The 19,089-nt window shown below is 33.5% G+C and overlaps 1 protein-coding gene across 1 annotated transcript in view; it reads left to right on the plus strand.

The window, feature by feature from the left end:
* Positions 1–17,293, plus strand: part of LOC145287770 (S-phase kinase-associated protein 2-like) — a 36,596-nt gene extending 19,303 nt beyond the window's left edge. The window contains exons 7-11 of the mRNA XM_080135592.1: positions 3,257–3,391; positions 10,469–10,567; positions 12,564–12,691; positions 15,680–15,842; positions 17,028–17,293. Of these exons, the coding sequence (XP_079991718.1) occupies positions 3,257–3,391; positions 10,469–10,567; positions 12,564–12,691; positions 15,680–15,842; positions 17,028–17,223 (721 nt within the window). The 3' untranslated portion in view covers positions 17,224–17,293. The remainder of the gene's footprint in view (positions 1–3,256; positions 3,392–10,468; positions 10,568–12,563; positions 12,692–15,679; positions 15,843–17,027) is intronic.
* The last annotated feature ends 1,796 nt before the right edge of the window (positions 17,294–19,089 follow it).

The following is a 19,089-nucleotide window of genomic DNA, read 5'->3' on the forward strand; positions in this document are numbered from 1 at the left end:
AATGGAAATATATCGAAAAACTCAACCAAAAACTGCCAATGGCACTCCTATGCTGGTACTGTGATCTCAAGCTAGAACCATCAGGCTTAACGTTGAAACTACCCGTCCACTAAGTGTGCAAGAACCCATTGTGTATTGGTTGGAGTACTTGGAAAAAAAATCAATTGTATAAGTGACCTTCTCCTGAAGGTTGAAGGTTCAATTCTCAGTGTGGGCGACTCAAAAATACAATTGCGAATTACTTAGAATTTCTATCCAGTCATGGCTGACAGAACAAGAGCATGCTACCCCCATGAAGTAAATAAAGGGTTCTGTTTAAAATATATGCAAAAGTGAGTGTGTGAGGACGCTTCTCAATGTATATACTTGACGAATTTTTGATCTACAAACTTGAAATTTGGTATATCGGGTATTCAGATATGTGGAAAAAATTTTAATCCGTTTTCGTCTTGAAAAAGGGTTGCTAAGTGGTCAAAATTGAAGATTGTCGGATTTTTATTTGTCAACTGTTTCACAAATGCGCATGCGTGAATCATTCACACAACAGATTACTTATGTTAAGAATAAGTAAGTTTGAAAACACGTTAAAGATTGTGGCAAGCTGGCCTAATGGTTATCGTACTTGACTCACTGTCTTAAGGTTTTGGTTTCAATCTCGGCTCAAGTATTTTTTTTTTTTTACTTGCAAGAAGTGAACTGTTTAAAAAAAAACAATACTCGCATGCACATATCTCAGTTTATTTCATTTTTTTTTTTTTTTTTTTCTTAATTTTTTTAAAAGGAATTTAGTATCACGTTTAGTACTTACAATATTTTTATTTATGATAAATAAGAATTCTGTATTAATTATAATAGAAATCCTGGCAATGCTTGGCGGCCTGCTAGTACACTTGTATAGCAAACGTTAATGATTGTATTCAGAGCAGAATATGAGGAAAATCATGGATTACATAGAAAAATGAGAGCATGAAAAGGTAATATGGTTAAGATTAAACTTAGACAAAGTAAAAGGGCTAGTTGTTAAAACTGAAAAAGAAAAAAATAAGTTATTTTAGTAAAAAATATAATAAATTTATAACTTAAAATATTGCAGTATTAAGAATTAAAAAAAAAAAAAATTCAATTTAACATTATATAATTAATTCTTAATTAATACTGCAATATTTTAAATTATAAATTTATATTTTTTACTAGAATATCTTGTGTTTTCCTTTTCCCGTTTTAACAACTTGTCCTTTTACTTTTCTATGTTAAAATCTTAACCATATTATTTTTTATGCTTGCATTTTTCAGGCTTTGCTTTGAGCAAAGGCAAAAGGTCGGTTAGCATTTGAGCACAGCGAGAGTGAATTATCAGCGGCAGTATAGCTGAGTGACGGATCAGGACAGCGGTGAATTATTAGCAACAGTTTTTTTTTTTTTTTTTTTAACTCTTGCTACGTCATCATCTCCGCCATTCCCAGCCGATTTAAGGTAGTGTAACAGATTTGGTTGCTATGGTAACCAACAGCCAATCAGAAAAAAAAAACGTCGCAACGTTCCTTAAAGATTGAGAATTTTTGAACAGTAATTTTATAACTTTTGTTTTACTGAATGAAAAGTAAATTTTTTTTTTTTTTTTTTTTGCAAAATAAAGGTGACCTATAAACTGTAAAAATTGTTTTAAATTTTTGTAATTGTTTTAAATTTTTGTAATTGTTTTAAATTTACTCGCAAAATGAGTGAGCAGGGAAGCTTCTAAATGCGTAAAACTAACACTTCACCATATATTCAAACATTGCTATGTTTGAATGATTGTCATTAAAAATGGTTTTCTGTAAAGGAGAGATGTCTGGATGTCTATTAGTTTGAAGAGATCAAGGGAGCTAACTCATCCTGGGGCTAACACTTGATTCTGTTACAATTTAAATTTATATCAAAGGGCTCGTTTAAGAATAGACACTGTTCTCTTTATGGCTGCTATCTGTATTTCCTTACAGCTTGGTCTTCCAGGGATTGCTTCTAAGTATTTTGAAGGTTCTTTTTTTATTGGTCCAGTTGCTCCTGTCACAACTGGTATGGTGTTTATTTCTTTCAGAGATCATGTTGTTTTTAGACCATTTTTTAGGTCCTGATATTTTATCTTTCCCAGTTCAACTCTATTCTGTGTGTTTTTTTGACTTCACTTTGCTAAAACTTTTGAAATCCAAATCGGGTAAGACAGGGACTCTGATGTATATGTGAAATTTGGGACAAAATTATTTTTTTATTTTTATTTATTTTATTTTTTTTTTTCACTACCTAAACTGCAGAATCTGATGGGGGAAGGGGGGGGCACGTAAAACCGTCTCTTTCTAAACGATTTCAACATCTGCGCATGCATGAACCACTTCACCTCTCGGATACATTAAGTACATAAATTTGCAACGTCATGGTATGCCTATCGCCATGCACGAATAGGTTTGAGGGTTGTATCAGGATTATTAGTTTTTGTGTTTGCATCCACCTTCCGGCAGACGTTTTATTTTTATTTTATTTTTAACACGTTTTTGAAAACGTTTATGTTGGCTTTTTGCATTTAAACAGGGTTAAAAGATTTTTTATTTTTTGATATCGTTTTTTTGAAAAGTGAATTTGGGTTGCTGAAAACGTATGCACTTATGAACATTGCGGTTTGCGAAACGCTGGACATAACTTTTTTTTTTTTTTTTTACTATGCATAAAACTTGATTTTAATTTAAAAATACTATTTAAAAATTAGCACGATACAATAAGTTCATACGCACCAAAGAAATAGTGATATCAAACCTTTTTAAGATTTTATGAATATTTGTTGAAAAGTGAACTTCGGATGATGAAAACGTACACAATTTTATTTTTTGTTTTATTTTTTATAGATGTGTTTAAACGCAATCACCTTTCTTCCTTTTGTCTTATTTGGCCCAGGCAATGCTGGGTACTCTTGCTAGTATATTATTAAATGAGGAATCATTTCAATTTAAAAATCCATTTAGCATTACGCATGTAAACATGACAAAAAACATACTTGAACTGTCTACATTATTTGAGTAAGCAAAATCGAAACAAGATGGCAACTGGATTTGAATATCTTCTCTCTCTCTGTCTTGCCTGGCTAATGAAAGTTCTCGCTGAAAACTGAAAGTGTTAATTTTCCCATGAAAGCTAGATTCATCTTGATTTCAGCTCCTTCCCATTCCCTCCCTCCCAGCTACTCAAATTCCTGATAATTTTATTTATTTATTTATTTATTTTCCAGATTATCTAAACTTCAATATCTTGATCTTGGTATGTGCAGTGTTTCCGTTCAGGGTTTGGAAGAAATTTTATCCAAGTGCCATGATCTCCGAAAGCTCAATTTGGAAAGTTGTGAAGTCAATGACACAATATGCAGGTAAGTTTGGGAAACTATTCAAAGATATCAAAAGTTTTTTTCAGGAATGGCATTTGCTTAGTATTTTCTGATAACCTATCTTCAATCTTCTCATGCGGTTGCCAAAGATATCGATAGGCATATGCTTTTCAGACTGATGTGCAAATAGGTATGTTGCGCGCGCACACACATCAATAACGTACTGGTTATTTGCCCTTTTCATAGTTTTCAATTTGTCCGACATGTGGCATCTTTACTTCTAGTTTTGCGTTCTCTATCCACTTCCGTTCTCTATCTTTTTCGTCTTAGCTGCCGATGTAGTCAGACATACATTTCTTTTGCCTCGGCAGGTGATACCTTTGTGCTAAGATAGTATATATGTAAAGGTATTGCCTTTTCTTTAAGGTAAGATGACACATGCCTACAATAACATTAATGAACTTATCGAAACTTTCTCTGTTCGTACATATGCACGCAATGAACATATAAAAAACATTTCAAATTAAAGTATGCTTATGCATACACACACACACTCGTTGTTTCTCTCTTGTTCGTTAAATATTGTAACTCGGTATTTGTTGTCTCATTTTGAGGTTGGAGTTTTGAAGACTCGTTTTATATATATATAAATGAAATTGTATGTCTATCTACATTTTCCTATCAAATTACTCTGTCAATTTTCGGTCTACAGACTCAAGATTTGAAATAAGGGGTATTGAGATTTGGGAAAATCTTTTTAATCTGTTTTCGGCCAGAAATTTGGCTGTCAAAGGATCAAAGTTCAACGATTTGACCTTTTAAAGCTCTACCAAACTCTTCCGCCAATTTTGGGTCTAAACACTTGAAATTTTAAATGTAGACATGGATCAAACTTTTTAACTTTATTTGAGCCCAAAACGAAAAGAGTTAAAATTGGGGTCAAAGTTAAAAAAAAAAAATTGACCTCTCAGCCAATTTTTGGTCTAAACATTTGAAATTTTACATAAACCATATTCAGACATGTAGTAAGCTTTTTAATCAGTTTTTGGGTGAAAATTTGGCTGCCAAGAGATCAAAGTTGAAAGACTTGACCTTTGCAGACTCTACCAAACTCCTCCAATGCCAATTTTGGGTCTAAACTCTTGAAATTTTAAATGGACATAAGACAAATTTTTTAATATATATATATATATATATATATATATATAGTTATGAACAGTAGATAGTCCGAGCAAAGCTGGGCTGAACTGCTAGTATACTCTAAAGATCAGTAACTCCAAATCCCTACATATCAGCTTCTTAAGCACACCAAACATTGATTTTTTTTTTTTTTTTTTTTTTTTCTTTTCCTTTGACAAAACTCAATCATTTTGTGCAAAGCCAAAAACAAATTTTTCTCTACAAAACAACCAAACCAAACCAAACCAAATGCCATGAATAAATATTTGAAGATATAAAGAACTGGCGCTTCTACACTATTGGGACGAAATTTTGGAAATCATAATACTGTAAAATCAACCAACCAACCATTGATTGTTTAATTCAACAAGAACTTGTTCACATTGAACTTGAAAATGACCGAATTATAATCAACTGAGAAAGCAGGCAAATGGAACAGTTTCACAGGTGGGCAGTTCTAGCAAAGAAACTTTTCATAGAATCCACGTGTAGATCTGTTGTAACCAGTCTCTTAAACTAAAGAGTTCAACTTATGTTTTTTGTTTCTGACCTCATACTTCCAGTGAGACAAGGCATAAAGCAATTTTTTTTTTTTTTTTTTTTTTTTTTACATAGGAGTCGCCACTTATCAAGGCCCGGAGGCCACTCGAGGCTTAGGGTTATTGAGTGTACAGTAATCAATGGGATAATATCATAGTAATCGTTAGTAATGGAGATTTCGCAGATTGGATTACTTAAGGCAGCGGTTTATCAGGAATTTGTTTATGTTGGACTTCAAGACATCCAAGTTGTTGTTGGCTGAAAAACAGGCAGAGAAGAGAGTTCCACAGGCGTGCAGTTCTAAGAAAGAATCTTTGTTCATGGAATTTACGTTTTGATTTACACGCAGTCAAAGAGTGGGGAAAATTATTGACAATAGTTTCAGCTAGACGGGTGTTTTTCATGAAAGATTGGCGAGAGGGGCCATAGATTGGAGCTCAGACGAGCACTTGCCATAGAAAACGATAAAACAAAGACAGCTCGCAATGTCCCTTCTGTGGGAAAGCGGTTGCAGGGAAGAGAAAAGGGCATCCCCCCCCCCACTAAGCTACAAAGTCTATTTTGTACTTTGTCAAAGCAGGGTAATCTGCTTCTAGCAGCTCCTGCCCAAATGTGGCAACAATACTCCATCCTTGGATGGACTTGGCTTTTATATAGATAGAAAATTGCATCAGTGAAATATCTACTGGAGCGGTAAAACGGTCCCACCATTTTTGCAGAGACCTTGGCAACAGATTTGATGCATGTATTCCATTTCGGATCATGAATAAAAGTCAAGCCCAGAAGCTTGTCAAAACGTGAGGCTTCTCCAAGACAAGAGCCCTCCATTTCAATTGACGCATGATGGGGATCAAAGCGTTGATGATGTAAAGATAGGAGTTTGGTTTTAGATGCATTAAAAGTAACCAGCCACCTCTTCCCCCATTGTACCACGTGCTCAAGATCAGAGAAGGCCGCTGGAAAAATGGTAGGATATTTCTATCGATCCGGTAAATATCTCACTGCTGATGCTATTCTCTATCTATATAAGAGCCAGGTACGTCCAAGGATGGAATATTGTTGCCACATCTGGGCAGGAGCTGCTAGAAAGGACTTGTCCTGCCTTGATAGAGTTCAAAATAGACTTCGTAGCAGATGTCCTTTTCTCTTCCTTGCAACCTCTATCTCACAGAAGAGATGTTGCGAGTTTGTCTCTGATGTATCGTTATTTTCATGGAAGGTGTTCAACTGAGCTTCAATCTATGGTCCCCCTTGCCAAACTTTCACAAGAAACACTCGTCTAGCTGTACACACTATCAATAATTCCCCCCACTCTTTATCTGTGCCTAAACCTAAACGTAGATTCCATGAACAAAGCTTCTTTCTTAGAACTGCTCACCTGTGGAATTGTCTTCCGTTTTCCTGCTTTCCGGCTGACTACAAGTCTAACGTAAATAAGTTCTTGATGAGCCGTTCTATATAAGTTATCAAATTTACCAAATTTTCATTACTAATGATTACTATATTGTCCAATGTCTACTGTACACTCTTTAACCCTTATCCTTGAGTGGCCTCTTGGCCTTGATAAGTGGTTATGCCAATGTAAAAAAAAAAAAAACAGAGAGAGAATCAGAGAATTTGGTCATTTATGGCCTTTGATGAGTTGATAGTATCATTGGCATAAATATCAACGAATAATCTATGTGTTTTGGAATATCATTGAGAAAGAGAATTTGACCCCTGAGGGACTCTAGCATTAATACTGTGAGCTTCTGATTTCTGTCCATCAACCACTACTCTTATGAGCTTATCGGAGAGAAATAATTTAATAATTAAGACATTTCAGCTATACCGTAGCTGGAAATCTTATGAAGAAGGCCTTTATGCCATACCCTATCAAAGACCTTTGATATGCCAAGAACAATTGTTCTAGAAGGGAAGCCTTTGTCAAGAGGTTCACTATGAGATAAAACCGTTAGCACATCTGCTGTAGATCTAGCAGAACGGGAACCATATTGCATGTCACTAAGGAGGTTATTCCTCCTGAGGTGATTGACTACTTTTTATTTAATATGGACTCCAGTAACTTATTCATGGCGCACAGGAGACCTATTGGTCTTTACCGAGAGGAATATCACCTGAATTCTTAAATACAGGACATACTGATGAGGTTTTCCAGGGTGTTGGGAAGCAATTCTCCTTAAGACAATGCTTAAACAGTTTTGCAGATATTGGAGAAAGTTCCAGTTGAAGCTTTATCAACACTATAATTGGAATGCTGTCAGGGCCAGTAGTTTTACTGGAATCAAGGTTCTTGATTAGCTTGGCAACATCACATGCAGATATCTGTATGTTGTCATAGCGTGTTGTCTGTTATAGGAGGAAATAGGGGGGGGGGGCCTTAATGGCCTTTGTCACATAGGGTAGAATTAGCTGCAAAGTTTTCGGTAAATAGTTTGGCTTTGTCCGATGCTGACAAGATGAGATAGAACACATGCCAAAACTGGTAGGAGCCAAGTTGCTGCTCAGCTACTTTGGATTCAACAGACTGAGCATATAACTCTTTAATTTTTTTATTACTCTTTTACAGTGGTTGCTTGCAGTCCCGAAAGCAGCTTTAGTCTTAATACATCAATTATAGTGATAGCTTTGGAAAAAGTGATTTCTGTGCGCAATGGCAGCAGCCCATTCTGGTGAGAACCCTGGCTGGCTGTTAGGTTTTTGCTGAAAGTTTTTGGAGGGTATGAATCGGTCTATACCTACAATTAACCATTCCATCAGGTCTGATACTACAGAGGATACATCCTTTTTAAACATGGAATGCAGAGGTAGATCTGATATAAATGTTCAGAAGCTATCCCAGTCAGCCATAGAGTATCAATATACTGTATGATGGAGAGGTACGTCTGAGGACCTATTACGTTTCATTTTTATCTTAACTGATACGACTGAGTGGTCGGAAGAACGGAAGATTAACATAGCTCAGGGCAAGTTGTGAGAAAAAGGTTTAGGAGACGCACACGGGTGGGTTCGTGAACAATCTGAGTGAGGTCATAAGCAATGGAGAAATCATGACAGAACCTCCCCTCATCATCGGTCTTGTTTGAGTGGGTTAACCATTCCACATTGTGGACATTGAAGTCTCTACAAATGTGAATGTTTGCTGAAGGATATGCAAACAGGACGTGGTCAATTTTCTCAGATATGCTTTTAAAGATAGTAACTCTGCTGTTGTGGAGGCGATAGAGTACAAATATAAACACAATAGTGTGAGCAAGTGCGATCTAGAAGCGCATATCAGGTAAGTTAGGATCTTCTCTGGAGATGTCCCTACCACATGGAAAGCCGTCCTTAATGTAGCATATACTCCATGCCCATGATGAACTTGGGGGGTCAGATTTAGATGTTAAGTTAGAGTATCTTTTAATTATGAACTCCTCTGAGGAAGTGGTCAGCCCTCTGCCAGTTTCGCTTAGGAATAATAGGTCTGCTTTAGTCTCCTGTAATAGTTTGAAGGTTGGAACGTAGATCCCTGATGTTGGAGAAACATGGTAGTAGGGGTCTACGTTGGAAGTTGGAAATCTGGGTTTAATAGAGTATTTTTTTTCTGGAAACCTTTCATGATTGAGATTTGTGGAACAGGTCGACAGACTTGCTTAGAGCAGGGCAGAGAGGGAAAGTAGGAAAGAAAAAGAAGTTTTTTTTTTGTTTTTTTTTTTAGCACATGATACAAGGTAAAGCCATAACAATTACCCACTGATATGGCATCGCAAGGCCCCATCAAAAGCTACTGCATGGTCCAGAATCCACTCACCAAATGGCTGTACAGCAGCCCCAGTACTTTGCACCTGCTGATAGGACAGCCTCCTTAGTGGTGATCCAAGGTTCGGGTCCCTGACTATCAGATGGATAACGTCAGCCCAGTTGAAACGTTTATCTCCAGCACACTTACTAGTGACATGGCCACAAGGATAGACAAAGAAACAGAATTTCCAACATCTCTGACAACTTTTCACACAAAATACTGATAACCTAGTATACAGCTTTTTCTTCTTTTGTCAGAAAAATCACTCGTTGAAAAAAAATGAGGACTGAGGGACAAATAAGGAGAAGCGAAAGTAACCTGAACTGCCAATAGCGCATCCACAATGCGTTGTCTACTCTCCATTAAGAGAAAAATATAGGGATTAAAGGGACATTAATATTTACTTAGTATAAGTCTGTAGCTCTTTTTGATAGATAGTATTTGAAGATACCTTCCCCTCCCATATTTATGCGTGAATTTAAAAAGTGGGATAAACATGACACAGTTATAGTTTTTTTTTTTTTTTTTTTTTTTTTCCCCCCCCCAATTTGCAAGCGAATTTAAAGTTTGGACTTGTCAAACAGATTAAAAAGAATGATTACTTGATGATTTTCATACAGAAAATTAGTTCTTATGCTACGTGAGGAAAAGAGAGAAGTGGAAAGAAAAAGAAACAAACAAATAAAAAACACGAAAACAAAATTGACAATTACAAGTAACAATTAAATAAATAAGGTGGAATGAGTTACCTAGTTTGTTTGTTTTTATATGTATATGTAAGGAGCTTTTAAAAAAAAAAAAAAAAAAAAACACACACATTATATATATATATATATATATATATATATATTATATACAAAAAACTGGGCCCCAGCTCTAATTAATAAATTGTATATGGGGCCCGTTTTTTTGGTCACTCTGTATATATATATACACCACTTTTCATGGTACCAACTGCCATAAATAAAATTAACCTCACTAAAAAAAAAAAAAAAAAAATGAAATACTTCCTTTGCGCGGACGAGCATCTCCAATGGCGCCCCCCCCCCAACCCCTCCCCAATTTTTTTTTTTTTTTTTTTTTTTAGTTTGGTCAGGCCAAAAAAAACAAAAAAAAAACATGGACAGCAGCCATCTTGGTGAGAGTTAATATTTGAGATTAAATAAAAAGCATTTAAACCTGCTTAAAAACACCCAAAATGATGCAGGTATGGTAACATTTATTTGTTGTATATTTGATATTTTTTTTGCCACTTTTTTTTTTTTAATCACTCTTGATCGTACCCCCCCCCCTTTATCACTCTGGATTGTAAAACACCTTTCCACCCCCCCCCCCCCTTTTTTATCCCTTAACTTGAATTTTGTCTGGACAAGGTCTTGAAAATGGACATTGAAATTCTGTATGAACCCTGCATCAGATTTACTTTGAAATTTAATATTTTGATTTTCAGTTTTTATAACAACGAAGCACCCAAAATTGTCTATATCATTGCAAAAGGCAATATTTAAAGCTGAAATATTTGATTTATAATATTATTTTCATTTATTGAGAAATGAAAACAAAAATCTTGCATCATGATTTGGTCTTTGATTTTCCTTTCTTTTTTTTTTGTATAGCTATATTGCTGAAAATAAAGAATTGGAAGTGCTCAACATGTGTATGGTACAAGGCATTACAGACAACGGGTTAATGCCGATCGCCTCGAATTGCAGAAAGTAAGTCAGCTTTTGTATGAATTTATTTTCATTGTTTAATGCGTGAAATTACAAACTTTAGTCCATTAATGTTTTAAGCTCTATTTATAAGCAAGTTCAAAAAGGTCAGTTGGTAGAAAACCTAAGACCTGAATATATCAAAGTTTTAATTCTAATTATTCCATCCACTTTATTTTCTTAGATTTACCATTAATGCAATCTCTACTATTATATAAAAGGAGTTTTATATATGCGTGTGAGTTCGTTTGCTATGGACTCCAAAACGGCTGAAATTTCACACAAATGTGATTTATGTATCTGGCAGTATTCTTAGATAGGGTTTGTATCGGAGTGTCTTCTATAAGTATCGATAATTCAAAAAAAATCTGAGGCAACTTTGACCAAAGTCAACACCTTATGCAGCCTAACATCACCAGTGCATTTGAGAAGTTTTATTACCGCATAAGCAGAAAGGCCAAGAATATAAAATCAATAGTAAGTTCTTTGATATGACAAGAGGGCGTTACACATAAATGTTTCTGTTTAAAAGACAGTTGAACTGTGATACTTGACTTTTGCAGTTTAAACCTTAATTCAAGCCATTATATGCAGTTCTAAGAAGAAAGCTTTGATCATGGAATCTACGTTTAGGTTTAAGCACAGATAAAGAATGGGGAAAATTATTGATAGTGGTTTCAGCTAGACGAGTGTTTTTCGTGAAAATTTAGCAAGGGGACACCATATATTGGAGCTCAGATGAACACTTGCCATGAAAATAACGATAAAGCAGAGGCTGGTTCGCAACGTCTCTTCTATGGGAAAGAGGTTGCAAGGAACAGAAAAGGGTATCCCCCCCACTAGGTTACGAAGATCGAACCGGAACCCTTGAGGCAAAATTGTAAATTAAAGTGTGAAAAAAAACGTGCGACATTAACCATTGCACCACCGCGACATACCAACCAAAACATGTTTGAATTTATTTAATTACTTAGATTTGGCAGGTGCACGTTTTAATGACTTAATGAGGTTAACTGTTGACTGCGGAGTAGCATTTCATTTACTGTGGAACGCGGGGGTAGGGGGAAACCGGAAAAATGCCGCCAGAATTAATTATAGGAAAAGGCTTAATCCACATGAGGCGAGCGAAAACTGTTGAATATTTATCTTCCCAAAGTTGAGCAAATTAAATAGACAGGCGAGCTCCGTTGACAACTCTGAGATATTATGATTTACATGTGATATAAAAAGTTTTAAAAAGTTGTTAGGCGAGCGACCGCTTCTCTGAAAAAAGCCTTTTGTAGACATACAGAAAAAGCGAACACACATACATACCTACATTTTCCCTTTTATATTTATAGACTAGCAAGGGGTACCCGGCGTTGCCCGGGTGTTTGGAGGTGTGTGTGTGGAAACTCGGGGGTGGGGGGGGATTAAAAAAGTATGAGGATCGAACCCGAACCGTTGAGACAAAGTTGTAAATTAAAGTGTGAAAAAAAAAAAGTGCAACGTTAACCATTGCCCCACCGCAAGAAGCTAACGGAAACACGTTTGAATTTATTTAATTACTTGGATTTGGCAGGTGCCCGTTCTAATGAGTTAATGAGGTCAAGTTTGACTGCGGGATTTTTATTTTCCCAAGATGTTATAGGAAAAAGACTAACCCACATGCGGCGAGCGACAAATGTTGAATATTTATCTTCCCGAAATCGAGCAAATTAAATAGACAGGCGAGCTTCGTTGTTAACTGTGAGATATTACGATTTATGTGATATAAAAAGTTTTAAAAAGTTGTGAAGCGACCGACCACTTCTCTGAAAAAAGACTTTTGTAGACATACAGAAACAGCGAACACACAAACATACATACACACATACATCCATACATGTTCCCTTTTATATATATAGATTAATCATCAATTTGACATAAAGCACTTGTTCTAAGTCAACAGGTGTTAATTTTCTTTTTTTTTTTAACAGGCTGAAAAGTCTAGTTGTATGTTTCTATTATTTATTTCTAGGCTGGTGTCCCTCAACATTGGATGGACTGGACTCAAGCAACACAGCATTATGTATTTGTCCCTTTGTTTACCTGAAAGCATTCACAAATTGAATCTAAGTGGTTTTCGAGAAAGCATGACAGATGAAGGTATCTATTGATTTTTTTGCATAATTTTTGAGGCAGATTGAAGTATGAATTTGATCCGACTACCCACTTATCCGCCTTTTGTTAAAATTTCGTTCCCTTACAAACAGGGTTACCTGGTATTGCCTGGGAACAAAAATGTAACCTCTATCCCTTTTACTTTCCATCTCCACCCTCTTGTTCACTCACTCTTTCCATGATCTTAGGATGTGCTTTGGGTGATCATTGATGTAGATTAGGAAGAGAGTTGGCCCCAGGATGGATCCCTGAGGAACTCCAGCATTAATACTGTGAACTTCTGATTTCTGCCCATCAACCACTACTTTTATGAACCTATCAGAGCGAAATGATTTAATAAATTGAGAAGATGTTTCCAACTATACCGTAAGCTGGAAATTTTGTAGAATAGACCTTTATGCCATACCGTATCAAAAACTTTTGACATGTCAAGAGCAATTGCCCTAGAAAGGAAGCCTCCATCGAGAGATTCTCTAATCCTATGAAATATAACTGTAAGCACATCTGCTTTAGATTTAGTAGAATGGAAACTGTTCCGTCTGCCTGCTTCCCACCGGACTACAACTTGGATGTCTTCAAGTCCAATGTTAACAAATTCCTAATGAACCGCCCTCTTAAGTAAACACTTCATCAAATCTCCACACTAACCTAATGTACTTGCAATAACCCTTATCCCTGAGTAGCTTCCGGGCCTTGATAAGTGGTGATCACTGTGTAAAAAAAAAAAAAAATGGTTGGGATATATATTTATCGGAAAATAAAAACACTTGATCAGCTGCTGCCACGATCAGTACAAAAAATGGAATAGCAACGAAGTGTCATTAAATGTCTCGTAAAGTGAGTTATTAAAATAATTTTAAAAAAATGAACATATTTATAAAAATATTGTTCGGCACATCTTATAAATATCTTAATATAAATTATTTTTGCATAAGTAACTAAAAGACTTGGTGCTTGTTTAGTATATTTCAGATAAGCACATCTTTTTAGGCTAAAACACTATTACGTACTTATGTTGAAATTAGTAAAACAAAAATTTCCAAAATTTGTGGAAAAAAAAAAAAAAAATTACAAGAAAAAAAATAAAATTTTAATCAAGACATTAAAAAATTAAAATATCTTTAAAAAAAAAAAAAAAAAAAAAAAGTTTATATCGTACGTATCCGTTATGGTATGAAGTTTTCTCCAAAAAAAAATTTCACTTCATTTTATCAAATTTTTTAGCGGGAAAAAAAAATATATTTGATACCGAACAAAAGAGTCAATTTTTAGGAAGAAAAGCTAGTACTTAAGATGGGTAGGAAGTGTCAGTGCTTTAAACTGAGTTATCTCCCTGTGACATATTCAAAAAATTTAAAGATGGCTACCTTCAACGTGCTGTCGTAAAAATGTGTTTTTCTGCTGTAAAAAAAACTACAATTTTTTTTTTTTTTTTTTTTTTTTTTTTTTTTTTTTTTTCGGAGATCTTCAGTCCAAAACGGATATGTACAATATAACCTTTTTCCGATATATCTTCGTTTTTAATGTCTTCATTAAACTGTATAAGTGACAATTTATCAATTTCAACAATAAGGAATCCTCTACCTATTTGCCATGTCATAGTTAAATATTTCTGGAATATTACATAAAACATTTCATTATTCATCAAAAAACCAAAAAAAAAGATTTCCGTCATTGCTAAGTTTTTGACAGTTTTGGAAAATTAACTCCCCTGCTAATGTAAGAACTCTTTAAAGCTAAAATTACTAATTTCTTCAGAAACTGTTTTCCTTAATTTTCTACCTTATCGTTTTTCATAATTTTTGGATATATTCATTACTGTGACATGACAATTCACTAGCATTGGTTTTACTTGAAATTCAATATTTCAATTTTCGAATTTCGTTACAATAACGAAGAAGAACCATAAAATTTATCAAATAGAAGAATTTAATCAAATTTGTTAATGGTGAAGACTTAAAACCCAAGGGAGGTAACTGCCATCTGATTTTCACAAAATAATCCTAACTTACCATTTCACAATAGAAAATGGACTGCTAATACCATTTTTTTTTTTTTTTTTTTTTTTTTTTTTCTTTTTGTAAAAAACAGTTCTCACAGATCTTCTCAGTCATTTTATGTAATAATTGAAATTTTTATTTCAACATGACATGTAAATATGTAATCGTATTTTTACCTAAAACGCATTCGTTTGAAATTCCAGCACGTTTTCATTAAATGTACTTTGATACCGCCTTTTTTAATTTTTTTTATTTTGTTAATAATCTTGCTTAAAGTAAACATGTCACCCATGCAATAAGCCAATAATACCAGCATGTTTACTCTTTGAAAGTGATTTTCTTCAGATTTCATACATACCACTAAACTGATTTAGCTCCAAAACATTTGAGATGTCATAATTTTAAAAAATTAAATACAATTTGGTGCAAGTTATAAATTGGACTTAATCAAAAAACAAAAATGTAGAAAAATTTCTATGATGTATTTAATGATGTAATTATGGTGTATTTATGACGTATTTACCAATCACAACGAAAATGTTATGTTCCATAAATCATTGATCAAGTTTTTTGTTTTTTTTAAATAAATTTTATGATGGAGGATCCACCATATTTAATGAAGGGAGACAACTCCATTTGAACTACTAACATTTTAAAATGAGTCTTGTAATGACTACAATATACTATTTACCATACAAAAAAAATCATACCAAAAAAAAAAAATCTACTTGTTCAATTTATGAAATGACATTTTCGTTCTGTGACGGGTAGGTACATCATAAAGATTTTTCTGTATTTTGTTTTTCTTTTTTAATTAGATTGAATTCTAATTGCCTATACACAATTGGATATTGCCTTTTCAAAAAATCTCAAATGTACTTAATTTTCCCATTTACTTTATTCTGCTTGATTTGTAACCCCCCCCCCTTTTCTGTGATACTTTATCTATTTTTCTTTTTTTTATCAATTGCAGAAGTATCACAACTGGTCAAGACTTGTCCACGCCTTGTAAATTTGGATTTAAGCGATTCGACCGTGATTACGGAAAAATCTGTACATTTGATCATTTACCATTTAAAAAACCTTGAGTATCTCAGTTTGGCGAGGTGTAATCGAATCTTACCCGTCAGCCTTTAGTAAGTATGGTTTTGTCCATTGAACTCTTCTTGCTTTATTCCTCATAGAAGTCAGCCTTGTGTCTCGATTTAAAACGCATAAGGACCAAAACATTGGTTTCTTCAAATCTCACCATCAACAGCTAAAAACATATACAAGAACAATATTAATTTTTCCAGTAGGTAAAAATTGTTTTGCAATTAACCATTCAACAAAATTTTTACGTCTTTTTACTTTGCAAAACTTTTGTCTCTCCCCCAAATGCTCACTCATTATTTTCCACCTGCCTTAACTTTTTTTTTTTTGTCCCCTTGTTCCTTTGCTTTATTCTTTTCTTTTGTCCCTTTCTTTTTTTTTTGACTTTCTTTTTTCTTTTGTTTTTCTTTCTTTTTTCTTTTGTTTTTCTTTCTTTTTTCTTTTGTTTTTCTTTCTTTTTTCTTTTGTTTTTCTTTTGTTTTTCTTTCTTTTTTCTTTTGTTTTTCTTTCTTTTTTCTTTTGTTTTTCTTTCTTTTTTCTTTTGTTTTTCTTTCTTTTTTCTTTTGTTTTTCTTTCTTTTTTCTTTTGTTTTTCTTTCTTTTTCTTTTGTTTTTCTTTCTTTTTCTTTTGTTTTTCTTTGTTTTTCTTTTGTTTTTCTTTCTTTTTTCTTTTGTTTTTCTTTTGTTTTTCTTTTGTCCTTTTTGTCCTTTCTTTTGTCGCCTTTCTTCCTTTTGTCGCCTTTCTTCCTTTTGTCGCCTTTCTTTCTTTTGTCGCCTTTCTTTCTTTTGTCGCCTTTCTTTCTTTTGTCGCCTTTCTTTCTTTTGTCGCCTTTCTTCCTTTTGTCGCCTTTCTTCCTTTTGTCGCCTTTCTTCCTTTTGTCGCCTTTCTTCCTTTTGTCGCCTTTCTTCCTTTTGTCGCCTTTCTTCCTTTTGTCGCCTTTCTTCCTTTTGTCGCCTTTCCTTTCTTTATCGTGTCACCCCCCCCCTTTGTCCCTTTCTTCAGCCCCACAAATTAACAAACTGCAAATCCATGAGAAGTAAAAAAAAAAAAAAAACTTTTTCCAGTTAAATATTTTCATTTATTAATTTGATCTAAGAAAAAAAATTTTTTTTTTTTTTTTTTTTTTTTTTAATCCAATAAATTTAATCATTCTCCACTTTATCTAAAGCACATAAAATCTTTCCACACAATCATTTAATTTTTTTTTTTTTTTCTTTCTCTCTTTTCAGCTCTCTCTGTAATCTTCCATATCTTTCCCAACTGAATCTCTACGGAATGCTTCCGGAAGACATGTTGCAGCATCTGTGTGAAGCATTGGAATGTATCGTCATTAACAAGTCGTACTTCAGTAAGATTGCTCGCCCAACCGTTGGCATCCATCGCACTAGCATTTGGGGTCTTAGAGTCCGGGATAATCCTTTATAGGGTAGACTGATACGCACGTGTAAAAACCTCGTCTTTCTTAGCGCTAATAAAATTAACAAAGAAATGTAAACGACTGTTTTTGTCCCGTTTCACATTCTGGTTGCATTTTCATTAGGATGGGAGAAATTCTATTTTTAAAACAAGCTTATAAGCCACACTCTATGCGGACTTTAAGACTTGCTTATTTCAAATAGCTACATTGGCATTCGGTCCATATGAAGACTTAGAATTTAATGTAATAGATAAAAATTTTACTGAGAGACAATGAAATTAATCAAATTGATTTAATTACTGTATCCGCAAGAAATATCTGGGTTTCTTCCATCTTGGAATTTAAAAAAAAAAAATTGGTGTTCATTTAGAATTACACTTAGGGAAAAAAAAAAAAAAATCAAGGACGTCATATTCCAAAAAATCATGTAAATTGATCATGTAGTTTTTTGGGGGGTTTTTTTATATAAAAAGTCAAGTTTTAATGAAGAAGTATGGAGGTCGGGAGAGGCCATCTTGTTTTAAAAATTTTCAAAATTCAAGGGCGATACGAGATTAAAATTTGATTTTCATAATTTTAAAAAAAAATTACTTGATCAATTTATGATTTTTGGGATATGACATTGTCATTCCAAGACGAGTATGTATATCATAAATATTTTTTTTTTAATCGGTTTAAGTCCAAAATTCAATCTAATTTAAAAAAAATAATCTGTGATGTAGATACTTGTCGGGGAACAAGGATGTCATATTCCAAAAATCACTTTGATCAAGTACTTTTTCATTATTATTGAAGAAAATCAAATTTCATGATTTTTAGTGATTAAGTATTTTTGGCAGCTATGTGTAATTTTTTTTACTTATAAAGAAATAGATAAATCTTATTAATCAAAGGGAGTTGTTCACCGTTGATCTTTAAATATATTCTAAACAAATATGGCGACTGGCTGCTCTCTTATCCATCACGTAAAATTTGATTTTTTTTTTTTTTTTTTTTTTTTTTTTTTTTTTTATGGAAAGGAAAAAAAAAACTACTTGATTAATTTACATGATTTTTGGAATATGAAATCTTCATTCTGTGATGGGTCATAGTTTTCTGTATTTTCTGCATATATATATATTTTTTTTTTCTTTCTTAAATAATTCTCTTTTAAGTAAACTCCAAACTTTTGAACGATATATATATTAAGAGAAACTATCTAATGTCGTATCCATGTATAGTATGCATTGGACTTTAAGAAGATAAAAAAAAATGGTTTAGAATCCCCCTCCCCATATTTAAAAACGAAATAAAGAAAAATCTGTATGATGTATGTACCTGTGATGTAACAAAATATCATATTTCAAAAATTTACATAAATTAATCAAGTAGTTATACTTTCATAATGAAAATTAAGCGATTAATGGGAATTCGTAGGCATTACATGAATCTCGCAAGTTTGAACAGTTATTGAGTTTTGTTATTTGAGATCATTTTTAAGATAGCAGGCAAGACTGGCGCTTCTGAATTACAAAGTTTGATTTTCTTATTTAAAATAGTTACTTGATCAATTTGAATTTTGGAATATGATATTTTCGTTTTGTCATGGGTACGTTATGCCGATTTTTTTTTTTTTTTTTTTTTTTTTTTTATAATGGTCAATGTTGATTTATATATGAACATAAAATGCACAGTATGTAATAAAATGTTGTGGAGAGAAAATAGAGAAAAAAAAGCAGGAGAAAGAAATAGAGAAAAAATTGGTTGGTTTCATGGCTAATCCAAGAATTTTTTTTTTTTTTTTTGATCTGTCTAGGTTGTTTTTTTCTAATGTCTTTCACACACACATATATATACATACTAGCAGAAGTACCCGTCGTTGACTGGATAAAAAA

The sequence above is a fragment of the Euprymna scolopes genome, chromosome 11, assembly GCF_053919585.1.
Source record: "Euprymna scolopes isolate OS-2025 chromosome 11, ASM5391958v1, whole genome shotgun sequence".
NCBI lineage: Eukaryota > Metazoa > Mollusca > Cephalopoda > Sepiida > Sepiolidae > Euprymna > Euprymna scolopes.